This window comes from Dasypus novemcinctus, chromosome 21, assembly GCF_030445035.2.
Source record: "Dasypus novemcinctus isolate mDasNov1 chromosome 21, mDasNov1.1.hap2, whole genome shotgun sequence".
Classification (NCBI taxonomy): Eukaryota; Metazoa; Chordata; class Mammalia; order Cingulata; family Dasypodidae; genus Dasypus; species Dasypus novemcinctus.
Genome location: NC_080693.1, coordinates 16,642,833 through 16,660,687, shown reverse-complemented (window position 1 = coordinate 16,660,687; position 17,855 = coordinate 16,642,833). Strand labels below are relative to the sequence as shown.

The window sequence follows — 17,855 nt, the reverse complement described above, 5'->3', positions numbered from 1 at the left end:
CTGAGATGGACAGCAGTTTTCTTTAGCGTCCTTACGGTCCAGGGGCTCTAAGACACGATGGAAGTGGGGACCCCTCCATACAAGGGCACGTCCACAACCCACAGCCCTGACGATGGTGTCAGTCTCTTGCCCTAGCCAGGCTCCCCGCCCGTGCCACCTGCAGGCCGGATCTCAAAGGATGGCGCCTCCCCCGAGAGGCTGGCTAAAAATGCAGATCCCCAGGCCCCCCCCTGGGCCGAGATGGTCTTTCAGCCGGTCTAGGGGAGGCCCCGGGCGTCGGCGTTTTAACCAGTGAGTCACACGGCTCGGTCGTGGAGGCCCAACGCGGCCCACTCGGAGAAACCCGCCTGGAGCGCCCCCCACCCCGGCTTTGCCCCGCCTCACCGGGCGCACCAGCCACCTCCCTCCCGCTCGCAGGCGTCGCGCGCGCGGGGGGCAGCGAGCAGCTGGGCCGCCTGGCGGGCGGCGACCAGCGCGGGGACCCCGGGGCCTGCCCGCCCTCGCCGCCGCCGCCGCCGCGCCCGGAGCCCGGGAAGCGCAGTGCGGCGCCCGGCAGGGGGCGCGGCGCCGAGGCGGGGGGCGGCGCAGGCGGGGCCGGGAGGGGGCGGCGGGAGGCGGGCAGCGCCGCGGCGGGGGCCCGGGGAGGGCGCGCGCGGCGGCGCCGATCGGGGCGCGGGGGCGGGGCGGGGCGGCCGGGGCGCGCGCGCGGGGCACGAGGAGGGCGGAGCGAGGGAGCGCGGGCCGCCGCCGCCGCCGCCCCCGCCCCGCGCCGCCCGCGCGCAACAGTTTCCCCCAAAGTTGCGCCCCGGGAGGCGGGCGCGCCCGGGCGGCCGGGGACGCGGGCTGGCGGGCCCCGCGGGCACCGTCCCGGCGGGTGGCGGCATGGGCACCCGGCAGACCAAGGGCAGCCTGGCGGAGCGAGCCGGCCCCGGCGCGGCGCCCGGCCCCCGGCGCGAGCGGCCCGACTTCTGGGCGTCGCTGCTGCTGCGCGCCGGGGACAAGGCGGGGCGCGCGGGCGCCGGCGCGGGGCTGCCCCCCTACCACCGGCGCGTCGGCATGGTCCAGGAGCTGCTGCGGATGGTGCGCCAGGGCCGGCGGGAGGAGGCGGGCACGCTGCTGCAGCACCTGCGCCAGGTGAGCGCGGGCCGGGGCCGCCGGGGGGAGGGCGCCGCGCGCCTTCCCGGGAGAGCCCCCGGGCGCTGGGGTGGGGGGTGGCCACCGCCCCAGGCCCCCGCCCTCGGGGCTGGACCCGGGCCGGGCCGCAGGTGCCTGGGCGCCCCGGCTCCGTTCGGGGCCTCGGGGCAGGGCGCAGCAAGGCTGGCCTGGGGAGGCCCGGGTTGGGGGACCTGTTGGAATCACGACCCCGCTTCCCTCCTCCGCCGGCGGGGAGGGTGGTTGGTCCCCAGGGCGGGTGGCAGGGAGGGGAGGCAGGGAGAATGGATGCCTCGTCCGGGCCCGGGCGCCTTTCTCTTCCTTCCTGCTGCCTGGGGGTCACCCCCTGCTCGGGGTCCTCAAGGAATCCGCGGCCCGCGCCGTGCGCAGCTGCCAGCCGAGCCCGGCTTCCCCCAGGGGAGTCCGAGGGTGCAGCCCTGAGGCTGGTGAGGTGCCAGTCCCTAGGTCGCTCGCCTACCTGGGGGACGTCCTGGCTTGGGGCTCCCCTGACTAACTTTAGCAGGTTCTTAGTCATGAGCTGGGTTTGGTTTCCCGTGGGCATCTGTGACCCCAGGCCGGCCAGGACTGGGCCCTCCATCTGCTCTTGTCTCGCGGGTTGGGGACTGATTGCCTAGATCTGACAGTCACCTCTGCTTTGGGGCTGCCCTCATGCGTTTCTCTCTGGCCTCTTTTCTTTCTCTTTGGGGGCTGGGAGGTGGCCTTTGGGATGGATTTTGCTGTGAGCTGGGGAGAGGCAGGAGGGAACAAGGCTATCTCCCCTGTCACCAAACAGGTGACTTTGGCCTGGTGTCTAGTCTTTGTGTCCCTGTGGGGGGATTCCAAGTCCAGGCACCCCTATTCTTGCTGGAATGACCACTTCTGGCATGGAATCTACGGTAGTTGGGGGTGAAGGGAATCTCAAGTCTAATTTTTTTCGTCACTGTCGAAAGAGACTGTGTTTTCCTCGAAGGAGCTTTCAAAATCAAATTGGACTGGGGAGCAGGTGTAGCTCAGTGGTTGGGTACCTGCTTCCCATGTTCCAGGTCCTGGGTTCAAGTCCTAGTACCACCTGAAAAAAAATGGACTGCATCCCTGCTGGATTCTGGGCAGTGCCTCCTCCCCCCTCCTTTGTATCTGGTGTTGCTTTTACCCTGGAGTGTTTGTTCCCAAGGTGAAGGCTGCAGAGGGAAGGGAAGGAGGGAAGGTGTGGTTTCTGCTCTTCCCTTGGCTCTTACGAGCCACCTCCGGAAGGATGCCCCAAAACTGGATCCCAGGTGCCTCTTCTGAATGGGCTCATCAGAGGATGGTACTGTCACGTACTGTGAGGAGCGTTAGTGGTGTGCCTTGCTTTGTTTTTTGAAACTTGGAAGCTGAGGTATGCCTCTGCAGTGACTCTTGTTTTCACATGGAATAATGGGTTTCCCAGACCACCATTTTCCATTTGCACACCCTGCACCCGAGCCATGTAAGGAGGTTGTCCCGATTGCATGCCGTTCCCCGACACCGAGGTGGGTGCCATGGGCATTACAGAGAGTGGAAGGGGCTCCCCGCCCTCGGGCTGACTGGTGGGGCGGGTGAAAGAACAAAGGCAAGCCAGCAGGAGGAGCCTGGACCCCTGGTCTGCGGACACCTCAGGTGCCAGGGCCCCCCAGTGTGAGCCCACATCCTGGGGAGGCTGAGCTGCTCCCGGCTTTGCAGGAGAGGAGATGCGGCCCTGTGTCCCGAAGGGTCCTTGACAAGGAGCATTTCCTGTCCCTCTCAGTGTCCTTAGTGCCAGATGCAAGGGCCGATGGGAGTGGGGAGAGGAGACTGACTCAGACGTCCCCCTTTCCTGTGAAAGCAGCAGCGTAACTGGCCCCCCAGCTCCGGGTGTGCGTGGGGTTCCTTGACCGCTCTGGCTGATAGGTGCGAGCCCGCGACGGGCCTGCCCGGAGGGGTGGAGAGCGGCCCCGCGTTGCTGGGAAGGTGCGGTTCCGGCCCTGCGGGAAGCGGTCCTGGGCACTGGGCAGTGCAGGAGGGCAACAGTGATGTCCAGATGTCCGCGAGGCGTGGAGAGGTGGTTTTCTAGGGTTCTGGGTCGTTTGGAGGAAGGTCCTCTCCCGGTCTCCTCCGCTGGCCTGGAGGGGTGACATTCAGAAGGGGAAAGAGCAGTCGCCAGGGACTTGAAAGCGTCCGGACCTCAGGGGGTTGGGCCGGGAGAGCCCCTTCTACAGCCACACCGCACACTGGGGTGGGGACGGATGCAGGGCCCAGGCGCACATGGTCCAGGACCCCCAGGGCGAGCGTTGGGTCGAAAGGAACAGGCCCACAGCGCCTTCTCCTGGTTTGATGATGTGGGATCGGCAGCCTCGGGTCGGCAGAGGGGGGCCCTCCTGACCCTTGATGCTTGGCCTCTTAGCGTCCTGGAGCTTTTCAAGGCCCTAGTAGAAGTACAGACACTCCCAGACACACTGACGTACTGTCTCGCAAGAAATTTCGGAGGCTTCTCAGACCCTCTGAAATCTCCCTGCGGACCCGAATCCAGGATCTCTGCATCAGTCTGACAACTGCTGTGTGTATGACTTGGGACATGGATATGGAGAGCCCAGGAGCGCGTTTGGCAGTTCATGGGGGGCTGAAGCTGGTGGCTGCTGGCACTGCTGCTTCTGAACCACCCTCTTTCCCATAGGAGCTTCGGGGGGTCGTCTTGGTAGGAGGATCTCCAGCCAGTCGTGCCTGTCACTTGCTGGAGAGGTGTCAGGAGGCCTTGCTAAATGCTAACGAGCCTGAGCTGCGGCCAGGGGTACAGGCCAGATGGCAAGAAGCAGACTTGAAGGAGCAGAGAGCAGTCCCCTGCCCGGCAGGGACAGTGGGGTAACAGGAAAAGCTTGGGACCCAGGGCCAAGTCGGGGTGGTTTGCCTTCCAGTCCTCAGTCTGCTGCTGTGAACTTGGGCCAGCAGATGACTTCTCTGAACCGTTTCCTCGTTTCCCAAAGAGGGATCTGGGTGACGGAACAGGGCAAAGGCTGTAAAGCGTGTGAAGCTGTGTTGGCTCTGCAAGTCTGGGCTCCTTGTCACGGCGGTGACGATAAGCAGCAGAATCTGCCTACTTTCTGAGTCTCAGTGTCCGTTCTCAGCGGAGTCTGCCTTCCTCACCCAGGCCCAGTCTGGGTCCACAGTTCATTGCAGGTTCAGATATCACCCGGAAGGGGGCCATGGGAAATAAGATAAGCCAGCTTTGGGGAGAAGAGACCTTTTTTCCTCCTCTTCCCTGGACTCCGTTGATCCATGCCCTACCCTTTCCCAGGCATCTCTACCCAAGTCTCGGGCTCAGCTTTGCCTTCGTTTGGTTCATCTTTCTTTCTCCTGGTTGGAAACACCTGCCCAGTCAGCTCTCCAGGGAGCCTCCAAGGCTTATCCATTATGCAGCCCCCTTTGGGGGGTCTCCCTGGCTCTCGTCTGCATTAGCTGAGGTGGCTCATGCTCCCAGGTGTAGTATGACGAAGAGGTGAGCCTCAGCCTTGGAGAGGGGGTGAGTGCTGGGGTCCGTGGAAGGCGGGAGCAGTTTCTCCAACACCCGGAAATTCCAGGCTGGTTGTCAGTCAGCCTCAGAAAGCACTGGAATAAGGGCTCAGTTTCCCCTGGGATGCACCGGGCTGAAGCAGCCCACCTCCCGTGTTTGCCAGCATCCCTGCCTTCCTGTAAAGAGGGTCTGATTAGGTTGGTTTACCGCCACCCAAGATGGCGCACCCAATTGGGCCGAGCTGCGCCAGTATTAGCCGGCCCAGCCCACCTGCTGGGCAGCTCGGGTGTGGATTCCTAGGTCAGTTCTTGTGGCCAGGGAGGTAGGGCTGGCTTCACACTATACCTGGGAGCATGAGCCACCTCTGCTAAGGCAGACGAGAGCCAGTGAAACCTGGGTGACCAGTCCCCTAAAAAGGGCTGGAGAATGGAGCAGCCCTTGGAGGCTCCCTGGAGACCCAACAGGCAGGACTTTGCAACCTGGAGATAGAAAGACAAGCAGAGGGAAACGGACTTTGGCCCAGTGGTTAGGGCGTCCGTCTACCACATGGGAGGTCCACGGTTCAAGCCCCGGACCTCCTTGACCCGTGTGGAGCTGGCCCATGCGCAGTGCTGATGCGCGCAAGGAGTGCTGTGCCACACAGGGGTGTCCCCGTGTAGGGGAGCCCCACGCGCAAGAAGTGCACCCATTAGGAGAGCCGCCCAGCGCGAAGGAGGGAGCAGCCTGCCGAGGAATGGCACCGCCCACACTTCCTGTGCCGCTGACGACAACAGAAGCGGACAAAGAAACAAGACGCAGCAAAAAGACACAGAAAACATCCAACCAGGGGAGGGGAGGGGAATTAAATAAATAAAAATAAATCTTTAAAAAAAAAAAAAAAAAAAGAAAGACAAGCAGAAAGACCCTGGGCGGTCGCCCTTATCCTCCCCACACCCCATCTGGGGAAACGTCTTTGGGCACGCAAGCTGGGATGCCCTAGCAGGGAGCTCCCCTCACGGCCCTGTCTTCGTCTTCCTCTGCCTGGAACTTATTTCCTTATTGCCACCCAGCGCTCCTCATCCATGGCTCCAGTTGGTCAGCACATCATCATCTGGCCAGACCGGGTCCCCCGACTCTCATTCTCTTTGTCAGATTAAGTCGCCGGCTTCTTGAGGGTGGAGAGCCCACCCCATCAAGGACAGTGGCGTGCGCCGGAAACCCTTTAGTAAGGGCCCCCTTTAGTAAGCCTGTGTGCCACAGGCAGGCAAGCGAACCCGCATGTGCGCATCACAGCGTGTCCCCAGAAGGGACGTGGACCCCACGGCTTAGGGCCGTGGGCCCGGAGAAGTCTCCAGGCTCGTCGGTGCAGGAATGAGACCGGCAGCCTGTGTTCTCCGCCCGGCTGGCTTCCGGGTAGCCTCGGCGGGCTTCTGCTGGGCCTGGCTGCCCGCCAGACGGTGGTGTTCCTCGAGAGAGGAGTGGCCTGATGCCCGGGGCTGCCGTGGGTACGGGGGGCGGGGGATTCCCACCAGGCACGTACAGTCTGGGGCCCCTGCCGAGGGGGCGGGCGGGAAGCCGAGGCTTGCGGGAGAGCGCCGGCCTCCGCAGTCCACATCTGCTGCTTGTGCTGAATCATGTTCGTTCCAGAAACAAAGAGCAACCTTCCTTTTTAAAATTCACTGCTCTCCACCTGGGCCGGGGCCAGGCATTCCCAGCGATAAAGATCCAGAAGGATTCCGATGCCAGGCCTGCTCCGAGGGTTTCCAAGGCCGCCCGAGTGACCGGACAGGGATGCAGCCGCCTCTTTGGTGGCTCAGCGTGACCGAGAAGGCCACAGGGCCTGGCGGGGTGGGGGACGTGGGCCTTTCTGGAAAGAATGCTCACCTCCTCAGAGATTCCCAGGAACCCCTTGCTGTCTTGTCTTCAGAACACCTACTGTACCCTGGGCTCCGTCGATGGGCCTTCCAGGGTGGGTGCACCCTGCTCCCTCTCCCCTGTGTCATTTCCATGGGACTTTTTCCTGGGTCAGAGACCCTGGTTTGGGTTACCCTGGCCCACAGTGGGTTCTCAGGAAATCCTCACTGAAGGGCTCTGAAACTGCTCTTAGGCAAATTTCCCTCTGGCCGCTGCCCTTTGAGAAAGCCCAAGCACGGGCCAGGTCACCCGCCCCGTCTCAGGGTTCCAGCAGCTCTCCCTGCCCCTCCACCACCCCCTCTTGCAGGTGGAAGCCACCTGGCAGGTTACGCAGGCGAGCAGCGGCAGGAAGGCCTCAGACAGCTAGCTGTCTCACCCTGCCCCGCCCAGGGCAGGAGTCCTCTAGAAGAGCCACCCCCCCTGCCCTGTGCTCAAATGCCCTGGCTTTTTCCTTGACCTTGCCAGGGAGCCCCGTTCACTCAGAGAAACTGGGGGGTGAGAGGGGAGTGGCTCAGTTGTCTAAAAGAGCAGCTTACCATCACTGCGTCTTGGGTTCACTCTAAGTAAAAGAGACCTGGACCTACCAAGCAGGGGTGGGGACCCCCTAGTGAAAGCACCCTTCCCTGCTCCACCCCACTCTCCCCAGCCCTGAGCAGCACCCACGTGGCTCTCCACCTTTTTCTTTTTTTTTAAACTTTTGTTAGCTCAGACTCCTGGCTGCTGCAGCCATATGGTGATCTCCCGGCAGCGGTGGGCTAAACGGATGTGGCATTTTGATGTTTGCCACAGACCCAGTGTGGATGCAAGGGTCTGGGTGAGACGGGTGAGCTCAATCAGAATGGGTCTGCCCACCAAGTACCCACCTCCAGAGCTGCCCCTTGCCCCCACGGCTCCCTTGGCGCCCACATGCCAGCCGCCCCCTTCCCTGCCGGCGTCTCTCTGTGTGCATGCCCCTTCCCTGCTGTGTGTGCCTCTCTCCCTTCCCTAGGGGAGAAGCAGACATTTAAAAATGTCTCGTTTGTTGCCAGGCTCGCTCTGCTTCCCTCTCAGCCCCTCACAGCCCAGCCAGGGGAGCACCCAGGAAGAAAGGGGAGCAGGGCTGGTGAGAACAGAGGGGCAAGACAGGGGTCCCAGCTCATCCCGCCAGTGTGGCTGGTGCCCACAGGTGCCTTCTGCGCCAGCCCCGGCACCTTGGGCAGGGAAAGTGGGCCTTGGCACGGCCCCTCGCATACATGCATTGCTTTCTAGGCCATAAAGCATTTTCTCGTGTTTGTTTTGCTCCTTAACTGATTTGGTGAGGTTGGCAGGGTTTTCTTTATTATTAGAGAAGTTGTGGGTTTGCAAAACAATCATGCATAAAATACACAGTTCCCATATACCACCCTATTATTAACACCTTGCTTTGGTGTGGCACATTTGTTACATTTGATGAAAGCACGTTGTTATAATTGTACTGTTAACTATAGTCCATGGTTTAACTTAGGGTTCACAGTTTGTGTTAGGCAGTTCCATGGGTTTTTTAAAAATAAATTTTATTCTAGTACCACCTACACAACCTAACATTTCTTTTTTTAACCACTTTCAAATATATAATTCCGTGCAGCTAATTACGTTCACGATGTTGGGCTACCATCCATTACCAAAACTTCTCTGCCGTTCCAAATGGAGCGCTGTGCATTTTAAGCCTGAACTCTCTAGTCCCTGTCTCCACCCTGTCCCTGGAAACCCATGTTCTGGATTCCGACTCCATGAGTTTGCTTGTTCTTATTTTGTATCAGTGAGATCACGCAATATTTGTCCTGTGCCTGGCTTATTTCACTCAATACCATGTCTTCAGGGGTCAGTGATGGTGGTGCAGGCATCAGAGCTTCATTCCTCTTTACAGCTGAATAATACTCCATTGTGTGTGTATACCAGATCTGGTAGATCCATTCCTTGGTTGATGGACACTGGGGTGGCTTCCTTCTTGTGGCAAATGTGGAAAACGTTGCTCTGAGCATCGGCGTGCAGATCTCTGTTGGAGTCCCTGCTTTCACTTCTTTTGGGTGTATACCAAGAAGTGGGTTTGCTGGGTTGTACTATAATTCTATACTTAACTTTCTGAGAAACCTCCAAACTAATTTCCACAGCGGCTGCACTGTTTTACATTCCCACCAGCGATGAACGGCAGGTTATTTTTTTAAAGTAAAAATGATGGTTTTAAAAAAAATATTGTAAAAGCAATGTACAATTAAAATAAAAATAGAAACAAATAAAAGTAAAATAAAAGCAATTTCTAGTATGAACATTATTGCTCTAGTATAACGCATTTTCACGTATTATAAATACGTTATACACAATGTTTACTTAAAAATAAATGAAAAACAATTGCAGAAAAACTAGAAAATACCCATGGAAAAAAATGAAGTAGGAAGCCATGCATTTATTCAACCACTGAATAGCCTTCCCTCCAGGCTCGGGGTACGGCAGTCACCGAAACCGGACAAACAGTAGTCCTGAGTGTCGCCTTCCTTGGGGCGCAAGGGCGAGGGTGGAGGCGGGCGCTGGTAGGAGCGCAGAGCCCGGGCAGAGCGCGCCCCAGGGGCAGACGCCGCCAAGCCTGCCTCGACAGGCTCCGCCCCCCTCAGGCTCCAACTGGCCGGACCCCCGCAGCCCCTTCCCTTCTCTGGCCTCAGTTTCCCACTGACGAAGTCCGGGGGAGTAGGAGGGATGAGCACGCCTCGCGGGCTCCCAGGCCGGTGCTCCGGGAAGCCGGGGACTTCCTCCTCTTAGCGTCGTTCCCACGTGCGGCCGCTTGTTTCTCCTGGGCCTGGAACGCCGTTCCCAGGACCCAGCGCCGGGGCGAGGTCAGTGCAGGGAGGCAGCCCGGGGCCGACCCACTGCCGTCCAGGCCGCAGAGGTCTGTCCGGCTGCTTGCCCCACCCCCGTTTCCTGGCCGCGGACGTTCCCGAAGCTGCCGGCTGTGAGCTCAGGAAGGAGTGGGGGCGCTGGCGGGGAGGACGGGCCGCCTGGGCCCCCCCCCCCCCCCCCCCCCCCCCGTCTGCTTCTCCATCGTCCTGCCTGAGGCTCCCCCACAGGCCCCTTCTTGGGTGCAGCGTGCCCCCCCCCACTTCCTTGTGGCTCTCCCACCCACGGAGACCCAGATTCCCAGCGGTAGCTGGCATGGAGGGGCTTCAGAGGGGTTTCGTCCTCCCGGGGCGAGACCCTGCCTGGCCCCTTCTGCCACCTGGGTGCTCACAGGCCTTTCTTTCACGGGTGCACCTACAGGATGGCTGCCCTGGTTGGGGAAAGCAGGGGCGAGCGAGGCGCTTTCCGGTTCCATGGAGGCACCGTGGAGGGGTGGTGAGGGATGGTGGAGCACTCCAGGTGCCAGCTCTGCCCTTGGCCCCCGTGTGATGTGGAGCCGGGTGGAGAGCCCCGAGCGGTGACGCACCGTTGGGGACAGCAGTGGGGGCATGTGCAGGTGCAGGGGCCGTCCTCTCCCCGGGACTCAGAGCCGTCAGAGGATGCAGGTGCTGGCCCAGGAGCTCCAGGAAGCGCCCTCCCCCCCCACCTTGCTGGGAAGTACCTGCCCTGCCAGGCCCCTGCTGGCCAGCTCTGCTGCTCCAAGCCTGCCGCCTCCCATCCACACCCCCCAGGGTGCTCTGAGTGCCTCCTCCCCCCACCAGGCCCCCCATGCCCAGTGCCCCAGGCCCTCACCCCATGCAGCCGCCACCTGCACCTCCGGGCTGCCCAGGAGGACTTAGGACACCCTTTTCCCTGTGAGGGGCGCCAGGCAAGGATGGGACCCCAAGGGGGACCCAGGAGTGCTCCTTCCTCAGCATGTCGTGCACCCACCGGGAGCCGGGGCCCCCTTCCCCTCCAGCCTGGCACCCTCCACCCCCCTGCTGCCCTCTGTTCTGTCATGCAGTTCCCTGCACCCCCCGGGCCCTGGGCTCAGGCCCACCCAACAAAGAGGGGCCAAACTGGGGTTGGACTCTCTCCTGGGGTGCTGTGAGCAGGCAGGAGACCCTGCTGGCTCCTAGATGAGACACTCAAGATGCCCCACCCCGGGCTCACCTGTCCAGCCTGGCGCACACCTTCCTACACACCTGGCAGCCCCACCCCACCGCTCCTCAGCACCTGCCCCTGGCAATACAGAGACTCAGCCCCATGGAGGGTGGGCGGAGACCAGGGCAGTGGTGGGGGAGGGACATGGGGGAGCTGCAGGTGCCACCCCGGGGCGGGGAGGGTCTGGTGGGCTGGGGTGGCTGCTCAGGTGCCTCTGGTGCCCGAGGAATCCCAGCGGGGAACAAAGCACCTGTGGCCTGTTCACTGCTGGCCAGTGGCCCCCTGAGCCTGCCCACCCATTGCCCTGGTCGTTTCTCCCTTCTGTCCTGATGGCCAGGGCCACTGTCCCCACCCAGCGCCGTCCCATTGTGAGAGCACTTACTAACAGCACTGGGCCTGGGGCCCAGGCCGTCCCCGGGGAGGAAGGGGTCAGCCAGCAATTCCTCTGCTCACCGGCCAGGGCCCAAGTTGGAGGACTCCAGCTCTGGGGCCCCCAGGGAAATACCTACAGTCAACTCAGCGCCATCGTGAGTTATCTCCCGAGACAGGTTTATGGTCTTACTTCAGGCGCCTGGCGCACTTCCCAAGGGGAAGGTACGGGCTCACTAGGTAAGTGGGTGAGTACACAAGAAGGCCAGGGCTACAGAGGAGGGAGCTTGGGGAGAGTGGGGGTTCCTATCCCAGCGGGTACTGGGTGCTGGGGCCATCCATAGCCTTTTTTTTAACCTTTTATTGTAACATATATACAATTCGAAATTTCCCATTTTAACCACTTTCAGATGTACAGTTCAGTGGCGTTAATTGCATTCACAGTGTTGTAGAACCATCACCATCATCCATCACCTGAACTTTTTCACCACCCCAGACAGACACTCTGTACCCACCAAGCAATAACTTCCCGGCCCCTCGTCACCGGCCATCTACTCTCTGTCCCCGTGAATTCGCTCACGGCTCTTTAACAGGCCACTTGACCGTGGTCCACTTTATCGTCTCACGAGCTCTCTCCTGGCCAAGGTCTTGGGTCCCTGGCACCAGGGGAGGATGGGCGGGGCTGGAATTTTTTATGTCCCTTAAAGTCCAGGAGGCTTCTGGAGGAAGTGGAGGGAGGGAAAGGGGATTTCCAGGTGAGGAGACCTGCCGCAGCCAGAGCTGGGATGTTTTATACAGGCCAAGAGGGGCACAGAGAGGGGTCGTGACCTCTACAGAGTCACCCAGTAAACCAGCGAGGCCCTAACCCATCCGGTGGGGAAGTTTTGGGAAACAGGCCTGGGTCTGTCCCAGCAAATAGCTCGGTGGTTTCTGAGCTCCCTGGGCTGGGGCAGGTGGCTCAGGCCACCTCCTGGGTGGCAGGGTAAAGGAAGGCCTCTGGAACTCAGCAGGGGGTTGCCCCGCCACCGTTGCACAAACTGGCAGGAGCAGGAAGCAGGGAGGGGACGAGGGCGGGACACGGGTGTCAGGCTCACAGCGGTTTATTTGTTAAGGCAGGGTGCTGAGACAGTGGCGCCTGGGGCTGCCGACGTTAAACGAACTGACACTGGAGGAAGCAGAGAGCAGAACTGGCACCTGAAGAGAACGGGGTCCCAGAAGGGGGTGTGTTTATGAGCTCCCCATGTACGTTAGTGCTTGAATCCACCTCTGCCCCTGGATGTCTAGGAAAACCCAGGACTTTGGGGAGCAGTGAGTGACCCGAGGACATCTGACCACCTCCAGTGTCCTCCACCTCGAGTCCGTCCATGCCTCTGTGGGGACTCGAAGGTGTCCCTCTGGCTAAGGACAGTCTGCCTCAAGGATGAGTCAGTTCAGCCCTGCCCAGAGACCCTTGTGCAGGACACAACCCACCCAGCCATCCTGGGCAGCCTTGGTGAGAAGCCTTTATCAGCCAAGACAGGTGGGAAGCCTCACCCCTTCTCCCCCTCGTCTCCTTGGGCAGGGCCTGACCCCAAAACCCTGGAACAAAATGTTCAGCCAGAACGTGACTTCCGCATCCAAGCCACGTGCTCGCCCTCCTGGGCAGCTGAGCTGAACCTTCTTGGCTCCCTCTTTCTCCTGAATCAGGGGCCAGTGGATTTGGGCATCTTCTAGAAGGTTCCAGCTCAATTTTCCTGCCTCTCTGAGGACCAGAGACAGAATCTAAAACGCCCTGAGTGGCTCTGGTGTCCTTCCTGGCTGGCCTCCCACAGGCCTTCTCTCTGCTGATGTCCTGGGACCCAGGAATTCCCCTCCAGGGTCCCAGCCTGTCTCCACTACCAGTTTCGGGGGGAAATAAGGTCTGATGTTTCCCACCCATCCCCTGTAAATGACCCCTGCCTCTCCAGACTAAGTGTTTCCAGCTGACGTAGTTTTTCCTGGGACGTGCCAGCCTCCTGAACATTTTATTATTCTTGGCTGCATACCTGTGCGTTCCATGTCCTTGTGGATAAAAGCAGTTTTAGGCAGAATTCTCGCCGGTGGGATCTCGAGACAGCTGCTGGCCGAGACCGAGGAAGGGGTGGGGGTGGGGGTCTTGGACGTGGAAACTCAGGCCCAGAAGGTCCCAAGTTAACCTGGTCCAAGAATTCTCACGTCTCCAGAAATCCCCTGCTGGCTGAGCGTCTGCGCAGTCAAGCAGGGCCAGAGTAATAGAAACGCGTGTGATACTTGACGTCCCAAAGAGGGGCTGTTCCGGGAACAAAGGAAAGGTGAGAGGAGTGGGTGGGGAGGAGATGGAGAAACTGGCTTAGAAATTTGGGAAGAGGCTGGGTGCACAGGGGTGTGGGTGGCCGGCTGGGGTCTTGAGAGCAGGCGTGGGCCTAGGAGCTGCTGAGAATTCAACCTTGGCGGTGCCCTTGAGGGCAGTGGTCCACTGAGGGAAGTCCTAAGGCAGCCCAGGCCTGGGGCCCCTGGCCGAAGGACCGGGCCTTGACCGGCCTGTGGCCTTTGCCCCTTTGCATCCCTCTCCCCTGCCCCTCCTCCAACCCACCCCCGGCTGTTTGGGGCTCCCTTCCCCTGCTGCCGTCTTGAATATCCCTGTGTTCCTTGCTCCTGCTGGTTGCAGGAGAGGACAGGTCTCCGCCTTGCTGCCCTAAGATCCGGAAGATTCCGCATGGCCTGGGACTCCTTCAGCCCCTCGGCGTTCCCGGAGCCCGGCTCGGAAGCCCCGTTCCAGCCAGCTCCTGCCCTCTCCTTCCACCCCGAGAGCGACATGCAACTTTTTGACCTCAGCCTTGCGGCCTTGCTTGGCTGTTTTTCCCCCCCGTTTTGAAAGGCCTTGGGGCAACCGCCAAGGGCGGGAGGGTGGAGGCAGTGCCGGCGCAGGGTCCTCCTCCTCCCTGGGCACCCCCTCCTGCCTGGAGTCGGGGTGAGCTGGAGGCCCTGGCCCGTGACTCATTCCTGCTTCCCCAGAGCAAGGGCAGCGAGAGGTCTGAGGCCAGATCCGGGGGTTCGCCTTGGCCTTGCCTCTGACCTCAGCTTTAAAGTGGTGAAGAGCCCTCGGCCCTCGGGGCTGGAGGCGGAGGAGGCGGCAGGTAGGAACTTCCGGGGCCCTCCGTGCCTGCCCCTGGGCCCCATACGGGAAGAGCCTCCAGTCCTCAGCTTCTCACCTGGAATCGGCCATTCCTGGGGATTCTCTCCTCCTTGCAAAGCAGGATGCTGGGGAGCCAGGCGGACCCTTAAAGCCCCCGCTGCCTCTTTACTGTGACCTACAATTCCTTTGACAACGGACCAAACCTTTCACTGCAGTCATACAGTTTACCTGTCCCTGGAGAGGGACAAACAGGCTTACACCACGCACAGGAAGCCGTGAACAGCTGACTCGATGATTTCCCAAGTGGACGGGAGCAGGAGGGCACTGGGACAGGACGACAAAGGGCCCAGAATTCGCGGAATGCCGGATGGACTCGGGATCGGTGTGTCCCGGGTCTGCACAGTCCCATCCCACAAGATGCTCCCAACTCCAGCGGGAAGGGGTTTGGGAAATACCGCAAATGCCTTTACCATTTGGGAGAGCCGTAGAGTGCAGGCATGGGAGAGAAAACGCTTATTCATTGGTGGCTCTCTGTCCCCAACTTCTTTGGCCCATGGTCCTATTTTCTGCCACTCTCTGGGTATGATCCTCTGGTTTGGGGGAAAAGCAGTACAGAGGGGCATTTTGCCTGGCCTTACAGGGCCTTAGGGTCTAAAGCAGGGACCAGGTCTCCCACCGCAGCCCCTGATGGGGTCAAGCCAGGGAGGTCACCGGACCCCACCTTGCACTCTCATCTGCCTCACAACCGACTCTGTATTTTTCTAAAGACTTCCAAGTTGAAACGCACGCAGCCATGAGGCCCCTTGCCACGAAGCCCCTTGCCGAGTGAAGCCGCTCAGCCTGCCCGAGCCCCCCGCCCAGGGGAAGCGCTTGTCACGGTGAGCAAGGGAGCAAGGTGGGAAGGCCCTTGCAAGGTCACAGCCGAGATGGACAGGATGCCTGCCTTCCGCCTCCTGCAGGGGCTGGAGCCTCGGGGGAGCCTGGGGAGATCGCGAGCTGCGCCCAGGGGCACTGCGGCTCTGCGGTGGGACCAGAGAGCCCCACTCTCTGCCCTCACCCCTCCGCCACCCTTGACAGGGCGAGGCTGAGGGATGCAGGAGCGGATGGCCGGGGACTTCCATCGGTTTCTTGGACCTCTGCAAGAGCGGCCTTTCCCAGCAGCTAATTGGGTGTCTCCTTGAGTGCCAGGCGCCATCCCAGCAGCCACCCCCCCCAGGTGTGGGTGCTGGAGAGTTGACAGGGCTTCGCCTTCCAATGCTGCGGGTTGCTTCTTTCTGGGGGAGGGACCTGAGTGGTTGCCTTTACTGCTTTCGCCGGTTTGCTTTGCTGTTTGGCCTGAACAATATCCCCTCAGCTCTCGGGGGTCCCTGCCCCTCCTCAACTTTGTAGGGGCTCCGACCTCATCTGGGTAATCTTTTTTTTTTTTAATTCCGTCTCTCCCCCAGCCCCCTATGGCTCCCTCATCTGTCTGCTCACTGCAAGTCTTTCCTCAGGAGGCACCGGAAACTGAACCCGGGACCTCCCGTATGGGAGGCGAGTGCCCTACTGCTTGAGCCACTTGCGCCCCTGGGTAATCTTGTCATTGTGAGTTTTCCAGTATTCTTGGGGTACTCCGTGCACACATGCAAAAAGCCTCCTTGTGGCTACTTAGATCTGTTTTCCATTAATATTCAATATATGGGAGTTGAATTTTTTTTTTTTTTTTTTTTTTTTTGCATTTGGCAAGTATATCTTTGGGCACCCCCGTACCCCATGGTCAACGGTTCACACCATGGCCCACACTCTCCCCCATTCCATCCAGTGGGCCCTGTGAGGATTTACAATGTCCGGTGATTGCCCCTGAAGCACCATCCAGGGCAGCTCCATGTCCCAAAGACGCCTCCACCTCTCATCTCTTCCTGCCTTTCCCCATACCTATCAGCCATCATGTCCACTTTTCTCAATCCAATGCCACCTTTTCTATGTGGACATTGGATTGGTTGTGTCCATTGCACCTCTATGTCAAGAGGAGGCTCAGATTCCACCTGGATGCTGGATGCAATCCTCCCACTTTCAGTTATAATCACTCTAGGCTCCATGGTGTGGTGGTTGTCCTTCTTCAACTGCATCTTAGCTGAGTGTGGTGAGCCCAATAAGTCAGATTGTAGGTGCTGGAGTCTGTTGAGGCTCAGGACCTGGCTATCACATTGTCAGTCCAGAGATTCAAATCCCTAAATATATCTTAAACCCCGACACTAACTGCACCTCCAGCACATTAGCATGAAAGTCTTATGAAGAGAGATCCCATCTGAGTCCAGATTCGTCACACATAAACACCATTCCAAAGAGGGGCCATCTGACCTGGTAGTTGACCCCATCGGCCATGACCATAGGGAGTTGAAATTTTAAGACCTAATTTTTCCTTAAACTTTTAAGTTCAGCTTACAAATTCTGTCATTCTGTTTATGAATCTAGTCAATTCAAATAATCAGTGTGTTTAAGGGGGCTGTGTGTAGCTTAGATAATTAAATTTCCTTAAATATTTTGATGAGTTTTGGTTATAATTTTGACATATTCCCTTTTATGTTTATAAACACCCATCCTAAAAAGGCAGACTTTCCCAAGTTCCTAAACAGTTTTTAAAATTAAGCTTATACCTATGGTGGCCAGATCCTCTTTCAACATTGTACCTAGAATTTTAAGCCTAAAATCAGTTAAGTACATTACCCATTTTAGAGGCTAATCTGTTAGATACTTGGACATGCCCAGTTCTCTTTCTCTTAAATATATACATATTTTTTAAAGATTTATTTTTTATTTATTTCTCTCCCCTTCCCACCCACTCCCCCCCCCCCCCCGTTGTCTGCTCTCTTGTGTCCTTTTACTGTGTCTTCTTCTGTGTCCACTTGCATTCTTGTCAGTGGCACCCAGAATCTGTGTTTCTTTTTGTTGTGTCATCTTGTTGTGTCAGCTCTCCGTGTGTGCGGCGCCACTCCTGGGCAGGCTGCATTTTTTTTTGCGCTGGGCGGCTCTCTTTACAGGGTGCACTCCTTGTGCATGGGGCTCCCCTACATGGGGGACACCCTTGTGTGGCACGGCACTCCTTGCGCGCATCAGCACTGTGCGTGGGCCAGCTCACCACACAAGCCAGAAGGCCCAGGGTTCGAACCATGGACCTCCCATGTGGTAGACGGACGCTCTGTCAGTTGAGCCAGATCCACTTCCCAGCCAAATCTGCTCCCCTCTCTTAAATACTATAAATATGTGAGATGCTGTATTTATATGTTCGTAAATTTATTGGACTCAGTTTGCTTCATCATCTCCTGTTTAATTCTAACGCTTTTTGGGTTAAGGACATTGTCACCGAGGAAGCAGGCTCACCCCCAAGGCACGGGCGACTATGCATATAATCCCTCGGCTTTCCCACTCCCGGCCATACCCTCCACTGAAGTGGCCTCAGCCGTGGCTTCCAGGTACAAGTCACTGTTTCCTAGTTCTCCAGTCTTCAGTTCTCTCCAGGGCCCCCCGAAACTCCCCCCATCCAGGTGGCTTCACGGCTGGATTCTCTTCAACTGCCCTCTTTATTGCTCGATTCCTTGAAGGTTCTTTCCCTATTCTCGTGTCCATGCGGACTGCCCCCCACACTCTAATAGCCAATCAAATGTGCACATTCTCATGCTTTGGCTCCCGCCTCTTGCATCCAGACTAAGGAGGAGGATCCCTGGGAGCCAAAAGGAACATTCCTAAGGAATCCTACCTTCCCATGTGGGCAGACAT

General features: G+C 59.0%; 1 protein-coding gene across 1 annotated transcript in view; it reads left to right on the top strand.

Moving 5' to 3' along the window:
• The first annotated feature begins 773 nt into the window (after positions 1–773).
• The window catches only part of LRRC75A (leucine rich repeat containing 75A), a 53,439-nt gene continuing 36,357 nt past the window's right edge, over positions 774–17,855 (top strand). The window contains exon 1 of the mRNA XM_058283420.2: positions 774–1,134. Coding sequence (XP_058139403.1) covers positions 883–1,134 — 252 coding nt within the window. The 5' untranslated portion in view covers positions 774–882. The remainder of the gene's footprint in view (positions 1,135–17,855) is intronic.